The sequence below is a fragment of the Mastacembelus armatus genome, chromosome 7 (genome assembly GCF_900324485.2).
Source record: "Mastacembelus armatus chromosome 7, fMasArm1.2, whole genome shotgun sequence".
Classification (NCBI taxonomy): Eukaryota; Metazoa; Chordata; class Actinopteri; order Synbranchiformes; family Mastacembelidae; genus Mastacembelus; species Mastacembelus armatus.
Genome location: NC_046639.1, coordinates 12,275,219 through 12,293,611, shown reverse-complemented (window position 1 = coordinate 12,293,611; position 18,393 = coordinate 12,275,219). Strand labels below are relative to the sequence as shown.

Genomic DNA, 18,393 nt, shown 5'->3' with positions numbered 1-18,393 from the left:
AAGACCCCAAGATACTTAAATTCCTCCACTTGAGACAGGATCTCTCCCCTGACCCATCAGGGAGAGAACTAGATCTAAGTCAAGTCTAAAAGTAGCAATGAAAATGCCGCTATACAAAATCTAAATAGTGAACAAACAAAAGCAGAAGTCACTAAAGACAGAGGTGGCACAGTTTCAATCAAACACATTTTTATTAAACATTGCTGCAGCAAGTCTAAGCAAAGTTAGTACTTAGATTTTTTAAGTATTAAATATTAGACAGTTCACATTAAAAAAAACTAGAGACATTTAAACATCTAAACATTAAATTGAAAATCAATCAGGCCTATCCCAGGAATCATGTTAGCAATATTAAAACAGGACAAAACAAAGACTAAACCAGGACTAGTCTAGGACCAAATCAAGGACTAATTCATCTGCCACGCACAGCACAGACTGCCTTATTTGAGCGCATTGTAACTGGTGGGTTGTAACCAGCATTCAAAGGTGCATACTGCCACCTTCTGTATGTGTGTAAGTGTGACAAACCACATGCAAACAAGAAACTTATTGAACACAGTCATTGTCTTTCGAATTGTCTTTCGGTTTTAAGGAAATTTCTCCACATAAGTAACGAGTAACAAGAGCCTTTATAGAAATGTAGTGGAGTAAAAGTAATGTTTCCCCAAAAAATACTACTCAAGTAAAGTACAAATTCTCAAAACCTGTACTTAAGTAAAGTACTCAAGTAAATTTACATTGTTACTGTCCACATCTGCCCAGTGCAGATAAGACCTAGCAGAAAAAAGAAGCCAAAGAAAGAGTTATGCCTCTACAGCACCAACCCTGGACCAACACTTCCCTTGCAGCTGCTTTGGGCAGATCTGCCTGTCCCCTATTGGACTCACCAGCCATCAGCGTGCCTGCAGCAGACATGGACAGCATCCTTCCTAATCTTCGTTTGTGAAGCCAAGCCATGGGTATTGCTTTTCACTTGTGCTTGTGGCTAATTCACGTAAGAGCAGAGCGTATGTATTGACTTTTTTTATGTTGTTGTTGAACTATTGACTCTACTACTTGCTATGTGTGTCATGAAAACACTATTAAGTGAACTTATGTGTTTGACACTTGCTGGATGGAAAAAGACATAAAAACATTTTTTCACATTTTTGGGAAAATTTAAACTTTAAAGTCAGATTGATCCCACTACAAATGTGCACGACTCTTTGTGTCACACACTGCTCAGACGGGTGAAACAACACCATCGCAGTCAAGTGACTGTAAACCAATCACAAGCAAGAACTGAGCACCCCACGGGACCAACCAGATCCTGCCAACCACAATGAATGACCAATCAGTTAAATTCCACACCCAACGCAGCAGAAAACAAAACGGTTTCTGGGTGCTAGCCCACTCAGTCCATAGTGTATCTGCGGGTGGAACTGAACTCATTACAAATGACGGCCCGTCTCTCAGAGGAGAATGGGAAGAGTGGGAAGCCCCCACGCTCTGACACAAGGGCTTTCCCTAGGCATTCCGTCTAATCATGTGTCAGTGTTCACGGATGCTTCTCTGTCTGGTTGGGCGGGGACGTGCCTCTCCTGGACAATAAAGGCGGAATGGATGCTTAGGGAGATGGCGAACTCGATCTGCTCACAGTGTGGAAAGTTCTCCGGCACTTCCCTCCACTGTTGAAGGGTCGCCACATTCTGACAACATGATGGCTGTGGCGTATATCAACCAGCAGGGGAGGTGGGGTATTTTCGGCACTTCTCCTCTCCCTCGCTCGTTGCCTGTTGCTGTGGACTCACACACACCTCTCAGTGAATGCGGTGCACATTGCAGGAGAATGCAAAGTGGCTGTGGACATTATGTCAAGCGGCGGTCCTTGCGCAGGTGATTGGCATCTCCATCCAGCCTTGTGGCTCAGATATGGAGCCGGTTTGGACAGGCGGCAGTCGATCTTTTCGCAGCTTGCAACAACATGTGATGCGACCTTTGGTTTTCTCTGCGTGCGAAGGACAACCCTCCACTGGGGACAGACACCCTTGCTGACTGGCCCTGTTCCTGTTACTTTCTCTATGCATTTCCCCCAATCTCCCTAATCCCTCAGCTGCTGGCCCGGGTTCAGGAAGAGGATCTGAAAGTGATTCTGATAGCTCAGAAGCGGCCTGGAGCATCGTGGTTTCCCCTTCTGCAGCACATGCAGGCATCTCCCCCTTGGAAGGTTCCATGGAGGGAGGGTGCTCTGTCAGAGGTGGGGCGTGATAGTCAGCTCTCCAGTAAGGATGCGCTTAGAGAGTTTGGGGTTTTCCCCCAGCGTCATTGCCACCATACAATGACAGTCAGTGTTCAGTCACCAACTCACCAAGCGTTTTCTGAGGGGAGTGCGCAGGCAGCACTCCGTCGCACGTCCCCTGGCTCCGCAATGGGATCTCACTGTGGTGTTACGCATGCTCAAGGCCGCTCCGTTCGATCCGTTACAGCAGGTCCCTCTCTGTTTTTTTATCCTGTTTTGTTTAAAAAACGCTCTTCTGCTGGCGTTAGCCTCCGCATAGAGGTTCAGCAATCTGTCAGCAGTGCGACAATTCTGCGTCCCAACCCTGTATACATGCCTAAATGCTTCACTAGTTCTTTCAGATCTAGAGTGGTCATGCTGGAGGGTTTCTTTCCCCCTCCCCACGCGTCCGCAGAGGAAGCTGCTTTGCATCTTCTCAGTGCACGCTCTGGCATGTTATGTGGAAGGCAGGGCAGAGTTACGTCATTCGGAGAGCTTGTTTGTTTACTACAGAGAATGTTCACTGGGCTCCCCCTCTCTGCAGAACGTTTGTCTCACTGGATATGTGACACCATTGCGCAGGCTTACTCCGCGTTGGGCAGAGAGTCCTGTGCGGGTTGCCAGTGGATGACATTTGCGCGGCGGCCTCATGGGCCTCCCCGTTTTCCTTCCTGCATTTCTTGATGTTGCGAGCTAATCCCTCTCTCACACTGTTCTGGAAGCCTCCCAGTCGTTATTAGGCTGGCAAGCCCTGGAGGCATGTTTTGTTACACAGATGCTGGACAGGGATCTGTCCATTTCAGCTTTATATTAAGCTGGTGCTTATGCTGGGCCCAGTGGGGCGTAGAGCATTTGTGGCTATCATTTTGACCCATAGCAATAGCCCAGAGGGCGCACTAATGAGACAGAACGTGGGCATAAACGAATTTCTGCGCAGGCACGAAGAACAGGTAGGGACCCATAGCAATTCACAGAATCTTGGGTTACAATATGTAACCAGCGTCATTTACCTTAATATCTTGTGTTACAGAGCAAATACCGTTGACATAATTGACATAAAAAAATTAGGAATATTTAGGACGTGTTCAAACAAAGATGTCAAAGCCTTAATGATAGTGGTGACTTAGTAATTGGTGGTGATTTTGCAATGGAAGTCAATGGGAGCATACACTGCACAGAAAACGGTTTTGTGTGTCTTCTTAGCTCCAAACTTATTAGCGCCATTCACTTCTGCAACCTCACTATCTCAGCACAGTGATCTTTAGTGTGGTTCAGAGCAAGACCAAGTGCAGCAGGCTCAGGAGTGGAGGAGCAGTCATGATCCCAGTGATCTACATTTAATGGGGGACCATTATTTTCCGCTGTGTCAAGATTCTTCTGCCAAATCCCAGGGCAGGGATTTGGACTTTACTGAAAAACGACTGGGACACCCCCATTCTTCAGCTATCTATGTCTGCCTGGAATTGGTGGCTTTATCAGATCTGTGCTCTGAAAGTGTTGGCTGCAGACTCTTGTGTGATTTGTAATTGTAAAATTGTCTCGTTGGATGTTAACCATCCACCTTTTCTGCAGTTCCAGGTCTTTGGGAAATGTGTGAAGTTGAATCTGGCAGAAGCTGTACACATTGGGGCACAGCAGTGATGACTTGTACTGTTATTCTGTCTGCTATAATGCTACGTAATAACCTACACAATCATGCAAAAATCTAGGAGTCCATTTTGATCTTCTCCTCCAATTTGACAAGCATGTAAATGCAGTTGTAAAGAGTAGCTTTTGTCATCTCAGGTCAGTGGCAAAGGTGAAACACTTTCTTTCTATTAAAGACCTTGAAATAGTAATTCATGCACTAATCTCTTCTCGTTTGGATTACAGTAACTCTTTGTATATTCACCTACCTCAATGTACACTCTCAGTTACAGATGGTTCAAAATGCAGCAGCCATATTCTTAACAGGAACTAAGAACAGGGATCATATCTCCCCTGTTCTTGCCTCATTGCATTGGCTCCCTATAAAATTTAGAGTCACTCATTACGCCATATACAGCCTCCAGGTCTTTCAGATCCAATGATCAGTTACTTTTGTCTGTCCCCCGTTCACGTTGCAAGACAAAAGGTGATCAAGCTTTCTCAGTAGCTGCCCCAAAGCTGTGAAACAGTCTGCCTTTGAACATCATACCTTTTCCATCATTAGATGCTTGTAAATCCAGCTTAAAAACTTATTTCTATTCTTTAGCATTTGAGTGATGCTGTGTATGTACTTGGAATGGTTTAAACTAGTGTTAGATTGGTGTTTGGTGAAATTACATTTTAATTGTTTCTGATACTTGTTTTATTTTCTTTTGTCCCCCTGCCCCCCTTAAATTTTATTTTGTTTGTTTGTTTATTTTGTTTGTTATTTTGTTGTAAAGCGCTTTGGATCAACTACAGTTGTGTAAAACTGTGCTCTATAAATAAAATTTGCCTTGCCTATTTCAGATATGTGACTATTTCTATTTTCAGATGTTTTGAACTCATGGTGTAATGGTTACACAATCCTCTAAACAAAAACAAAAAAGTCAAAATAAAAAGTAACAGTTCATACCATCTTTATGACTAGTGTTGCTGTATTACCATACAGATGTCCGCTCGGCGTAAGTTGACAAGCCACCTAAGATTTCACTGGAAATACGTCAGAAAGAGTCCATTAGACTGACTGAATGTCAATTGCTGCTGCACATATTTCTTTAATGTCAGCCATGTTATCTTCTCCCAGCAACTTTCACAATAGGTCTACAGTTATTTAGAGGGAGATACTGCACCTTTATGAAGTTTAACCCATTTCCAAAATTAAAGTTCACAATTTTTATGGTAAGGTGGCAGGTTTTCAGCAAAACATGTTCCTGCTTCTTGAGGATTTTTGACGACTGCCAACACCAAGAATTGACCTGTGATGCAGTGCTACCTTACTTTTCTCACCCAAGCAAAATGGGTTTTTCAGCACCTGCAGCAGGGGCTTGGGGAAGCAGATTTGTGACTATGTTACCTCCAAGTGGTGAAATGTAAATGAACATGTAAAACGGGGAAAAAACAGTGCAATATCATTGGTTTACCATGTGTGCAGTTGGAGACTTCAAATTTCCTGTTCTGAAAGCTGTTTAGACCGCTTTATGAAAAGTCAAGTGAATTTTCATATTTAGCAATATTTTCATCAAATTCTAAGCAGTTATTAACTATATTTTGTTTACAACCACGTAGTATCTTATATATCATTGTTTTTGCTTAAATAACAGTGGAGTGGAATGGAAGAGATTAAATGCATTTTGTGTCTAAGTGTGTGTCAGTGGGTGATAGAGGTGGGGGATTCCCATTGCGACCCCTGTTAAGAGTATGCGTGTGTGTGTGTCCCATCCATCATCACACACACTTCCCTCCTTCAGCAAGTTTGAAAATAGAACAGTGTGTGAACATGACCTCTCCCACACGTAAACACACCCGCACACATGCTCACATACACACACGCACACCAGTAAACACACCCATTGCAATGCTATTGTGTTTTGCTTTCTTGTTCAGAATGTGGGTGCATGTTTGTTCGTGTGTGTGTGTGTGTGTGTGTGTGTGTTATCAGAGGCTGTAAGGGAAAATGTCCCTCTTGCCATGTCCACCCTCCTTCTTTCCCTCTCTCTCTTTCTCGCCACTAAGTCTGGAGTCCTTGCCAAATTTCCTTTGTGGCAAAGGTGTGGTGCCATGACACTGTCTCTCTCTCTCTCTCGCACACACATACACACACACACGCACACATTCCCCGTTGTTTTGTTGCAGACAACACTGTCCACACTGTGGACAGGGCATTGATAATGAACTCCGTGGTGTTCTTTAATAGAGGAACATGACAGACATGACAGGCAAATGTGAAGAACCCAGGACACAAGATAACACAGTACTTCATCTGCTGAGTCCATTATTTCCTAAAGCAGGACCCTTTTGATTACATCACCAGCCTGTATAGAAGCAAAAAAACTAACCAAAAATATATAATTAAGATTATGCTAACATATTAGCATGCATCCATCCTTCCATCCAATATCTATACCCGGTTATTCCTATTTAGGGTTACAAGGATCTGCTGGAGCCTATCCTAGCTCTCTTTGGGTGAAGGGCAGGGGTACACCCTAGACAGGTCGCCAGTCCATCACAGGGCCACAAAGAGAGAGACCACACACACTCACTCCTATGGGCAATATAGAATCACCAATCAACTTGACATACATGTTTTTGGACTGTGGGCAGGAACCGGAATACCTGGAGAAAACCCACGCAAGCACAGGGAGAACATGCAAACTCCACACAGAAAGGCCCCTGCAGACAGAATGTTAACATAGTAAAAGATATTACGTAAAAGCATAATCGATTTTAGTATGTTTTTATGCTCTGTATGGGGATGGGAAATCGGTTAGGAATAAGAGTAACAAAGCTCAAATCAGGGGGAAACAGCTGGCTGGCTCTGTTTTAAGTTAAAAAATACAAAAATACATCCGCTAGCTTGTCTTTCTGTACTTTATACAAAAACATAAATGATTTTACAACATGGGGTTCCTTTACGTATTTGTTTCTTCCACAGCACACCTGTAATGATCAGATGTGAGTGAGCTACACTGGACTTTTATCTCATGCTTTCATAGTGTAATGTAATGTAATGTTTGCACATATCAGCCCTCGGACAGACTATGTCATGATCCGCAACTTGACTTCCTGTTCTGTGCTTTTGTTTTGAAGGATCATACAGGATCTGGTTTCTTACTGCTTTCTCTCAGTTGTTTAGGTAATTGTTTTCACCTGTGTTTTGTTTTCTGCTCACGGTTTATATACCCTCTCTCAGCCACAGACAAACTGCCAGGTTGTCTGTAACATCTTCACCAACCCTGCCTACGACTTAGTGACTTATCTACATCGATCTGCTGCACGCGATCTGTTCTCATGAAGTTGCCAGTCACGGACCCCTCACCTTGTCCTGCCGTGTCAAGCTAAGTAATCTAGCCCTGTGTTCAAGAAAAGTGTTTTGTCCCAGAGGATCGTCAAATTAAGGGACCAAGATCACCACACCAAGCCATGTATCATTTCATGTTTCCATGATTTAAAGGAAGAAGAGTGTTTTTGTTTTTTCAAGAGGATCTTGTTAGTCTAAATTGAGAGACTAAGATCACCATGCCAAGTCATGTACCTTGTTTCCTGTTTATATGTTATCCAAGAAGATCTTGCTAGTCTAAATTAAGAGACCAAGATCACCACGCCAAGCGATGTACCTTGTTTCATGTTTTCTTGATTAGTGAAAAGGATTTTGTTCAAGAGGGTTTTTGTTTTTCCCTGAGTTGTCCAAGCAGACGGGATGTCTGGACATCCCCTGACCAGGACAACCAGTACCGCCAGATATTGGTCTGCAGAAACCACCCGGTTCACCTTCCACATCTATCACGACTACCTCGGTGTTACCGGGGCCTGGCCTTGATAACAACCACCCTCTCCAAGAACTCTTCCCAGCTTCACTTCCAATGACTGGTCACTCGCGCCTTGCACTAAATCTATTATCTTGCTGAAAGAAAATCTGACTTTTTATACCGGAGTTACCAGAGTGGGCAAATTATTGGTCCTCAATTCCTTCAGTTCATGACAGACAGGGATCTGCCCAGGGTTTACCACCCTTCTTGCCCAATGTCATCTGGGATTGGCTTCAATTCCCGGCAACCCTAGATGTGCCAGAGTACGTAATTGATGGATGGATGTTGTATTTACTTTTAAAATATTTATTTCAGCTGCAAGACATGTGCTTTTATTGTCCAATGTACACACAGCACCCATGCAGAAGAGGGCAAAAACTCTCATAAGACTACATACATATTTTAGCATATCTCAATATTCAGTGAACCAGTTAATAACTGACAGTGGTTTCATAGCATTTTCCCTATACATTAAACCTATACATTAGTCTTTAGAGGCATAGATATTAAATGAAAACGTAGATGGTGTACAGTAGATAGTACTTACATTCACTATAGGCAATGACATAAAGATGTACTAGATATACATACACACACACATACAAGGAGCCTGGGACAGTAGTGGTGGGAGTAGTTCCTGGTTGGTCAAGCAGGAGGCTCTAAGACGCCATCGCAGTCTCCCCTGGAACTGGGTGTGGGGAGGAAAGTATGATTGTGTGTATATGTGTGTGTTTCTCTGTGCGTGCATGTGCAGTGGTCCTTATATCGTTGATGAAAGTGTTGTGGGGCATGTTCTTGGCAGACAACTTAGCAGTTAGCAGTAGTTGTGCTGGGAGATCAGTGTTCATCAACAACCTGTTTAATCCAGTGCACTGTCAAATTGTTTTCTAAGTCATATTTCTAAATCACAGGGCATAAAATGCAAGGACTAGTAAGAGCAACTGTCTGTTCCTGCATCAATCAAATCTGGGCCTCAACTGTTGAGATACAGTACGCCCAAACCCCATCAGCACCACCACCCACAACTTGCCCAGCCCCTGCACTAAATCCCTATCTTTCTCTCTCTCCTTTTCTCCATCTCTCCTCTCTCACTCCCAGTGAGTTGCTGTTAAGCTCTGCCGCTAATCGCTCTTGTTGGGGCTGTGGTTGACAGTGTTACCGCTGTCTTTCCCTGAAATACACACACACATACAAACACACACATCCACACTCTAAGTCCATGCTAACACACATAGAAATATACAGTATGTGCGTATATTTATGTTTTGTCTCTCATTTGTGTTCAAACCTAATTACAAATGTGTTGCCTATGTTTCATTTTAATGTCTTAATTCATGTCAGAGTATGCATCTGTATGTGTGTATGTGTGCAATAGTTTGAAATCATGTGTGTCTTAAAAGTGTGCATTTGTGCAAGTGTGTGAGAAGCTCTAGTTGCAGTTGGGCAGAAACAATGGAACCTCTCTGATTACATCTCCCTGTACCGGCGGACAGGGTGTGTATTTGTGTGTGTGTGTGAAGCTTCAGGGGAGGAAAGGGTGGCAGTTGTGGAGGAGGAAAGAGGGGGAGGCAATGTTTTGGACCCCCTCCCTGCTTTGGTCTGTCTCCCACACACTCTTCCCTTCCCCTTGTGCCCGTCTGGCATATCATTGGTTAAATCTCCAACTATATATTTATCTGATTGGACAGGGTGGGGTATAAATACACAGCGTGGGGCGGTTAAATCTGGCCACAAGTTTCAAAACTTTCAAACGGGGCAGACAGACAGAGACAGTGAGTCGGACGGCCTGAGTAACAGAGGGGAATCAAGTTTTGGACAAACCGCACTCCAAACAAGAGCAGCTTTTGAGAAAAAAAGAGAGAAGAAAAGAGAGACACAGACTTGTGGATCATTTTTGGGGGAATATCCTGCACCACAACTTGATTGTTTTTTCTTTCTTTCTCGTCTTCGTCCTCCTCTCCGATCTCGATGCTTTGCTTTGGGATTTGTGCTCCAAATCCATCAAATTCCTTTCTTGAGCTTTCACATTGTCATCTGAAACACTCCGAGTTACCATTTTTTTCCAGAACTTTGCAACACAACAACCTGAGAAAGACGTTTACAGATATTCACTTGGACTAAAAGCTGAATTTAAGCATTATTCTGAAATGAATTTAACTGAGACAAATTTGTCTGGAGAAAGTCTTCTTCATCCCAGCCAGCTGTCTCTTGGGGCCCCCTGGACGTCCAGGACCCCAAGTCCTGCTTCTGATTCTGAAATGGACTTTGAGCAGAACCTCTCTGGAGACTGTAGTTCTCCTGATGACCTTGGACCTGGAAATATGAGGCAAACAGAACCTAGGATTTCTCGGATGCCCAGTTCAGGGGGACAGACACCGGACCTGACTCAAGCAGGAGGTGTACTGGCAAGTGCAGGTGACATTAAGCCCATGGGGGCCGAGCAGAGGATCCGCAGGCCCATGAATGCCTTTATGGTATGGGCCAAAGATGAGAGGAAACGACTGGCCCTGCAAAATCCTGACCTGCACAACGCTGTGCTCAGCAAGATGCTTGGTAAGACACTAGAAATAGGTCAATTCATTTTTTGTACAAAACTGTTAAAAATACACCATTTACATTTAACTTAACAAATAGAGAAATTGTGTCATAATGTTTTTAATGTAAAATCTATACTTTTTTCTGATCTTAATTTTAACTTGTCCATGCTCTATTTGCCCTTTTGTAGACTTACAATTGTTTTTTTTTTGTCATATGTTTTCTGAATCTAAATCTGAAAGTTTTTTTTTTTTTAATCTCTGAATCTAGTCATATTACCAGTGTACTGAAATGGCAGGCTTAAGACATTAACTTCATCATATATATATCAACTTCATATGTATGTGTGTAGGGTCCAGCAGATCCCCGTGACCCTGATCCAGGAAAAAGCGGGTATAGAAAATGGATGGATGGATGGATGGATGTATGTGTGTGTATATATAGATCTGTATATATAGATCTATATATCCTTATAGATCTATCTATCTATCTATCTATATATATATATATGAAGCTTTGAAGAGACCTCTTTAGTAAAGAACAAATGTACAGTTTCACCTTCTTAATTATTAAAAAATTTAAAAGAAATAAACCTTCATATGAGGAATAAGCAGGTATATATAATGGATGGATGGATGGATGGATAAACCTTCATATGTATATCTGTGCATTTTAAGGATCTTTGAAGCATCAAGCAACAGAGTGTGTGGGAAAAGAAATTCCAAAATATCCTTAGAAAATTCTCAAACTGCTTCTTCAGCATAAATCACTTCTCCACTGTCCATCCATGTGCTCATTTTGTCCCAGACTGACATAGTTTTGTCAAAATATGGAATCCTCTCTAACCACAATAACTCTCAGCTGACCACAACCCCTGTTCTCCTCCAGTAAGAAGACTACAAACTTTTAACCCTTTAACTTTGCAGGGGGTGGGGATTTCATAGAAAAACTCTGGATAAAATATGCATTTAAAATGAGCCAATCATTTGGGGTCTGGGGTTAGAGGTTACAGTATATTGTTATTTCTACCATGATTAAAGGGAACAGATGCAAACGCATTTTAAAGCATTATATGAAGTTATATAAGCGCCACAGACCATTAAATTTTAACCATCAATAGAGCAAATTGAAAGGAGTAAAACAGTTAAATTAGACTTGAATACTTCATTGGCTGTCTACATGCATTATAAATATGTACTGTAATAATAAACCTTTCATGTTAGAAAAGAAGAGCAAATTAAAAAGACTGAAGAGTACCTGTAGCAGTTTTTACTTGTTTGTACAGTATATTAATATGCTAATTGCAATGTTAGCATGCTTTACATTCATAAAAAAGTTACACATTTATACTGAGAGTCAGTGTGTTCCTGGAGGTCAATGCAGCTTGAGGTTTTCAGAGCCATTCTTCTCCATTCTCAATGTGGCTGATGTCACCAAAATTGGGACTAAACAAATTTAATCCAGTCTATAAATGGAATAGATAGAGCACTATAGTATGAATCACAGCTGTTTATGTGTCTGAGCAGCTTTAGGATCATTTAAGAGAGCATTTAAGAATTTTAAAAGCCTGAGCTTTGCAGGATATTTATAGACATGTTTCTTGATTATTACTGTTTTAAACATTACAAAAACAGGGCCCAAAATGAGCATTCAGCAGGCATCACAGGTGGTGATGTGGAAGTCACCTGAGCTGTTTGGGTGTGTGAACTTCAGTATGTGAATGCTACTGTCATTGTGAATTTTAACATTTTGTCTTTTTTGCATCATTGCTGTTTGATAAAATCATTCAGTAAAAAATATTTAGACACACAATCTAGCTTCTTAGCTGAAAATTGATAGTCTTGACAGTTTGAAAATATTACAATTTATAAATATATATATGATCAATGTATGTTTGTTAAATAGCTTGACAGATTATTCGTCCCAAAACAGAAAATTGTTGTTTAGAAAACTGTGATGGGCATTTTTTACTATCACTTTTTACTACACTTGTGACATTTTATAGACAAGAATTAATCAAGAAAATATTTGCGTACCTATTATTTAATGAGGAGTTTGATAATGGTTGTTGGTATGATTAACAGAACTGTTTTACTTGTGAACCTTCTTTCATATAATAAATTAAAATACTGTTTATCATTTTGTATTTTTTTTTCCTCTTTGTACTTTATAGGTCAATCATGGAAGGCCCTAAGTGCTATAGACAAGCGACCATTTGTGGAGGAAGCTGAACGTCTCCGTGTCCAGCATCTCCAGGATCACCCAAACTACAAGTACAGACCTCGTCGCAAAAAGACCACCAAAAAACTGAAGCGGGTTGAACCAGGCATTCTGCTTCATAGCCTAGCACAGGGCAGTGCACCAGGCCTTGGATTAGGACCTGGTACCAGCCCCTTAGGTGCAGAAAGTGTCTCTGGAGGTCCTGCATATGGACATCCAGGTGCCCACCCTACACACCATCATAACCCCCATCATCTGCTGCCCTCTCTGGGACACTTCCGGGATCTCCAGGCTCCAGGACACACAGAGCTGGAGAGCTATGGTCTGCCCACCCCAGAGATGTCCCCTCTGGATGTTCTGGAAGATGTACCAGGGGAATCTGTGTTTTTCCCTCAACATATGCAAGAGGAGGTGGTGATGGGAGGCTGGAGTGGGTACCACCACCACCTTCACTCTCATAACCAGCATTATAGCCATCACTACAACAACCACAGTCACCACAGTCCCATACATGGTGTGGCAACACATGGGCAAGGTTCTGCAATGAGCACTGGTGCCAATTTAAGCACCAGCAGTATGAATTCTGGTTTGAGTCCAGGTAGAAGTTCCAGAATTGACCTCAGAAAGACTTCTGTTGAGTCAAATATGACCTCAAGCATGAGCTCTGTCACTTCAATTTTGGCAAATTCAGTCAGTTCCAGGTTAAATCCTACTAATTCCTCTGGTCACCACATTGCCTTAAGGAGTCCTGTAAAGTGTCTACAACCTCTATCCAACTCTCCTTCTCCTGTTTCCTACCCTCAACCCGCCATCAACCTCCCTGAGCCAATAAAATGCCACCAAATACCCCGGAGCACTGCTCCTGTCACCTACTTTAGCCAGGTTTATGGGAGTGGTGTCCCAAATGCCACCCATTTTATGCCTTCTCATTTGGGGCAGCTTTCACCTCCTCCTGAAACTTCTCCTTCATCCTGCTCATCCTCTTCCATGCCTGCATCAACCTTTCTTCCCTCGGTGCACTTAGACCCTTCAAACCCAGAGTCCTCCAGCCATGTGGGGTCTTCTTCTGCTGAGTTTTGGTCTGAGGTAGACCGGCATGAATTTGACCAGTATGTGAATATTGGAAGGAATCGAGAAGAGGCCTTTGGGTTTGGTGGGGGCTGTGGAGATGGGGCCAAAGTCTTGGGTGGGCGCAATAGCAGTAATGTAAGTAGTAATATTAATAGCAGTGTTAGCGCTATGATTAACAGGGAAGTCAGTAACATTGTTGCTGGTGGGTGTGATGATGGGAGCAGCACTCTTATATCTGCTCTTTCAGATGCCAGCAGTGCTGTGTACTACAGTGCCTGTATCACTGGATAAACACATATCATCTCTGCCATGTATGCCCTTGCTAAGCTCACTGTTTGGCTTGGTTTATTTGAACCATTGTCAAAGGGAGGAAATAGGTCTGGAGGATTGGTTTTGGCTTATACTTTTAATCGAGTAATTGTCCTGTCTTGTTTATCTCTCACAGATTCCCACTGTAATTTAAGAAATGAAATTTCTACATCCTAAAAAGAAAGATGTCAATGAATGGTTTTGTTAGACAAACATTCATGGAGCCGGGGCTGCATAGAGCCAAAAGCCACAGATTCAAAAAAATTGCTAACTGGAAAAAATGTAACTGGCAAACAAGGCACTTTTGTCAAATTAAAAATACATATACACATGCTGATTGTTTATTTATATAGATACAGTCATGAAGCTACAGGCCACTGTGGCTGATTTAAACTAGAGAGGTCAGTTATTTGAACCTGTTAGCACAGATAACATATGACAATTGAAGAACCTGTTGAAGAACCCCTTGACAACTTTGCAGGCCAATTCTTCAGCAGGAGAATGTTTTTGACATTTTGTTGCATCACAGCTAGTTTGATGATCAAGATATCCTCTGTTAATTTGAATTAAAATTATGCTGAGAAATATTTTCACATCAGTCAAAGAAAAACATCTAGGTGTCGTGAGCAGAGGAACAGAAGGCATCTAGAGAGTACCTTAGAGTCGAACTGAGTTTTTCAGTTGCATGGTCTCTATGTCAGCATGTGTAAATCTGATAAACTAGGACTCTTCATATATAGATGGTTGCATGTAGAAAATTGTTCTGGTGGCTACATAGCCTGAATGAAATGTGTTGCTGTATAGCAGGAAATGGTTGTCTCAGGTGAAGCACCTTTGAACACTAAAGCTGTTCCATGTTTTTTTTTTTGTTCACTTTAATCCCCCTGATGAGAGACAGGACATGGTGTAGGGAGATATGCAAGCAAAATGATTTCTTTTATTGCACTGGTTCATATTGCATTCATCAGGAAAATTGACAAGTACAAAAAAAAACAAAATTTTATGTTCATACCATATTTGACATATCTCAGGAATAAAATAAAACATTACAATAAACAAATATTCATCTCATTAACTTTAGATTAACTTTCTCAGAAAAATGGGAACATGAAGCACTTCGAAGGACAAACTCCAGAGTTGAACACAGAGAGAAAACTTGATGGGAGAGACTTGATCTAGCCTCCAAAGATCTCTCAACACTGTTGTCGGGAAAACCTTGGCTATGGACCCAGAGTAGACCACTGATGTCTCACACAAACTATCATGTTTTACAAGACAAGTTGGGTTTTCTCTAACTGTTATTCATGCCATTCGTGTTCTGTCTCAGTCCATGACAGGACCTCATGTCAAAAGCTGTGCCAAAATCTTCAAGTTTTTTGTTGCTTTGCTTTTTGGCAAAACCACTAAGCCTTTCTGGTAAAAACAAGCATATCACTTGTTTACAGTAAATATAGTTTTAAAAGTTATGAAACATAATTTAGTTCAACAAATGGGAGAAGATTGGGGTCTACAGATCAGATTCTTTTGGAACAATGTGTTGCTCTGTAGATCATAAATATGTCTTCATTTTAAACTTTTAAATTCATAGTCTAGAAGAACTGCATATTCACAAATTTGTGCAAAGCAAACTCAAACCCCCAAAAATTGACTGGTCTGTAGTGTGACCATTTGTTCCATTTTCATGATAATGTGCTAGGTCATTTGATTTTTGGACACCTTTGGTTGATGTAGCTAGTTCATGTATATACAAAAGTTATTTGAAGGTGAAATTGAGACTATGAAAAAGCTGTTCTCTTTGCACTGGGTTTAATGTCTTGTATAGAAGGAACACTACTTATTAAAAATAATGATTTTAAACATGTTTTTGTACAGAAAAGAAATATGTTTTTTATTATTTAGGTTTTGTTTTTCTTTTGCTATTTTAGGATTTTTTTTTTCACTTTCTTGCTGAGACAACACAATTGATACCACTTTCATTTCATGCTAGGTAGGCAGCCTGGAGGTGATTAGCCAAGCTTTGGATAAAAACTGAAAGCAGGGAGAAACAACTATGCTGGTTCTGTCCATAGCCGAACAATACATCAACCAACACCATTAAAACTAATTAGTGCACTGTATGAATTTTTCTTAACTTGTGGGTTGGACAAAGACAAAATATTAATCATTTGTAAATTTAGAGGGAGTTGGGTAGTGTAATCATTTCTCCAGCAAGAAATAGTACCTCAAGATAACTCCTAGTAAAACTATAGATTGGAAATTTTTTAAATTCTGTCTGTATACTAAATAAATAAATAGGTAAGTAGAAATACTGAGATGTACTTTGGCCTTTATAACTGGAGTTTTGTATTACTGATAGAGCCAGGCAAGCTGTTTCTCTACTTGAAGTCTCCGTGCTAAGCTAGATTAAATTGCTCTGTGTTTATCACACCAAAATGATAATGAGATTCTCACCTCTGGAAAGAATGAATTTATATTCCAGAATGCTGAAATAGTCTTGGATTCAAATATAAAGGCATTGGAGCAGATGGTCTTTTTCTGTAATTGTAAGATCTCTTGGACATCTTTATGGCTCTTTCATGGGTTACATTTAAGACTTTGCAGTGACACCAGCAAACAAGAAACTTTCCTTTCCACAATAACTTAATTTACCTTAATGGCTGGAAATTAAAATGAAAATTTGTACTGTTTGTGCTGAGAGAATGCAAACCTTTTAAGACCAAAAACAGCTGTGGCCACTGTTGGAAGTCTCTCTGTATGTATTTATGTAGCATCTATCCTGTAATAGGTTTGTATACAGTGGGAGCAAAAGCAGAAGCCTCTCTTGAAGGATTTATCCTACATCTGTTCTGCATTAGTTCTACAGACAATACATTTTTACATGAAACAGTAGAACAAAATCAAGTATCTTGTACAGTGAAAACAGTTATATTTACCACACTGTTCCTTGTGGCTGCTGTTGGTTAAAAAGTAGATTTTTCCAAACATTTCCTCTAGAGGATAGAGGATGGAGCCACAGAGCAGCAGTAGTTTAAGCTTAAAGCTTAAATGTACTTCTGCATCTGCATTTGACATTCTTTTTTGTTGACACCGTCTTGTTTCCATTTAAATTTACTGTGACACAAAGAACATCAGGGAGACAGGCATTTTTTTTTTTTGGAGTCGTGCAATAACTCTGGGACTTTTGGTAATAATTATCTGAAGAAAAGAAAAAAAAAATTAAACACCCGAGATTTTGGGATTAAAACAAGGGACATTTTCTCAGCAGTCATATAATGACAAATTAAAACCAGGATTTTTCCAGAAGGGTCACTGGGGTGCTTCTAAATCTGTTTGACAGGGGTCATTTTGATATTTTCTAAGTGTAGAAAATGGGTTTGTTTCTGTTTAAAATTGAAAAGCGTGGATTGGTTGTAAATGATCTTTTCTGTTTTATGAAATTATTTTACAAAATAAACATTTCTAAGATAGCAATTTGGTTTGTGAGTTTCTGGATCAATAAATTGAAATGACCCGAAAGTATGTCTTCATTGTTTCATGCTTTTTTTTTTTTTTTTATGCAAAGGCAATTTTGTGTTCATTTAATCCCGGACAATCACAACTAAGAACAGACCAGCAGTACTAAAAAATGTCTCTGTTTTCTGAATAACTGCCTTGAATTTATTTTGTTATTATTGGGAAATGGATAATGGGTAAATGACTTTGTTTAGTTTAGAAATTAGTAACTTTTTCTTAAATTGATAAAAATAAAATATTACGGTAATGGTTTTATTGTGTTTAATTTTAGGTCCTATATTTGAAGTAAATCTCTTTAACGCAGAATAAACAACTGGTTCTGTCTTTAAAAATTCTCTTGTGTAATTGTTACTCTTCAAGGCCAGAGCTTTATCCAAAAAAATTTAGTAAAGATACCAAAGTTTCCAAAGATCAGCTTGTTTTTTTGGGATCTATGAATAATATGTTGCACAAAAGATCAAGAGTAATTTCTTGATGTACAGTATATAAATGTATAGTACATTTTCAAAGCAGATTAACCTATGCTGTCCCTGCTAGGTCAAAAATTTATAATCCGACCTACAAAACTCTGATTGGCTGATTGTTCCTCCATCCAGCGAAAGCAGCCATCAGTGACCGCGACACTCGGCGTATTTCATTATTTAAACAAATTCGAGACATGGGTAGTGATTCCGAGATTTGAAACCTGATCAGCATCAAACTAGAGTGAAAATTTTCAGCCTGCACTCAGTTGCAGTTGAAGTGAATACGTAGCATTTTCAAGTACATAAAAGTAATAGTAAAAGTCAGTTGTATTTATTTTTTGTTGAATCTCAGGCCTCTTGACTGATTGGTGATTGGAAATGAAGAAGATAAAAGGGAGGGGTGAAAAAATGACAAAATCATAGAAAACAGGACGTGGCAGAAAGACAATCGCCTGAGTGTTTGTGCAGTGCTATAATCCTCAGTCATCTGCTCTGGTTCTGTCCTCTCTAAATTCAGATCGATGCTATGTGAGTTTTGTCACAGCGGGAC

At 40.6% G+C, this 18,393-nt stretch overlaps 1 protein-coding gene across 1 annotated transcript; it reads left to right on the top strand.

Moving 5' to 3' along the window:
• The first annotated feature begins 9,471 nt into the window (after positions 1–9,471).
• sox18 (SRY-box transcription factor 18) lies at positions 9,472–17,333 on the top strand. Its single transcript, XM_026333144.1, has 2 exons — positions 9,472–10,284; positions 12,440–17,333. Exons 1-2 carry the CDS (start codon positions 9,879–9,881, stop codon positions 13,846–13,848), a joined length of 1,815 nt encoding a protein of 604 aa, XP_026188929.1. The 5' UTR covers positions 9,472–9,878; the 3' UTR covers positions 13,849–17,333.
• The last annotated feature ends 1,060 nt before the right edge of the window (positions 17,334–18,393 follow it).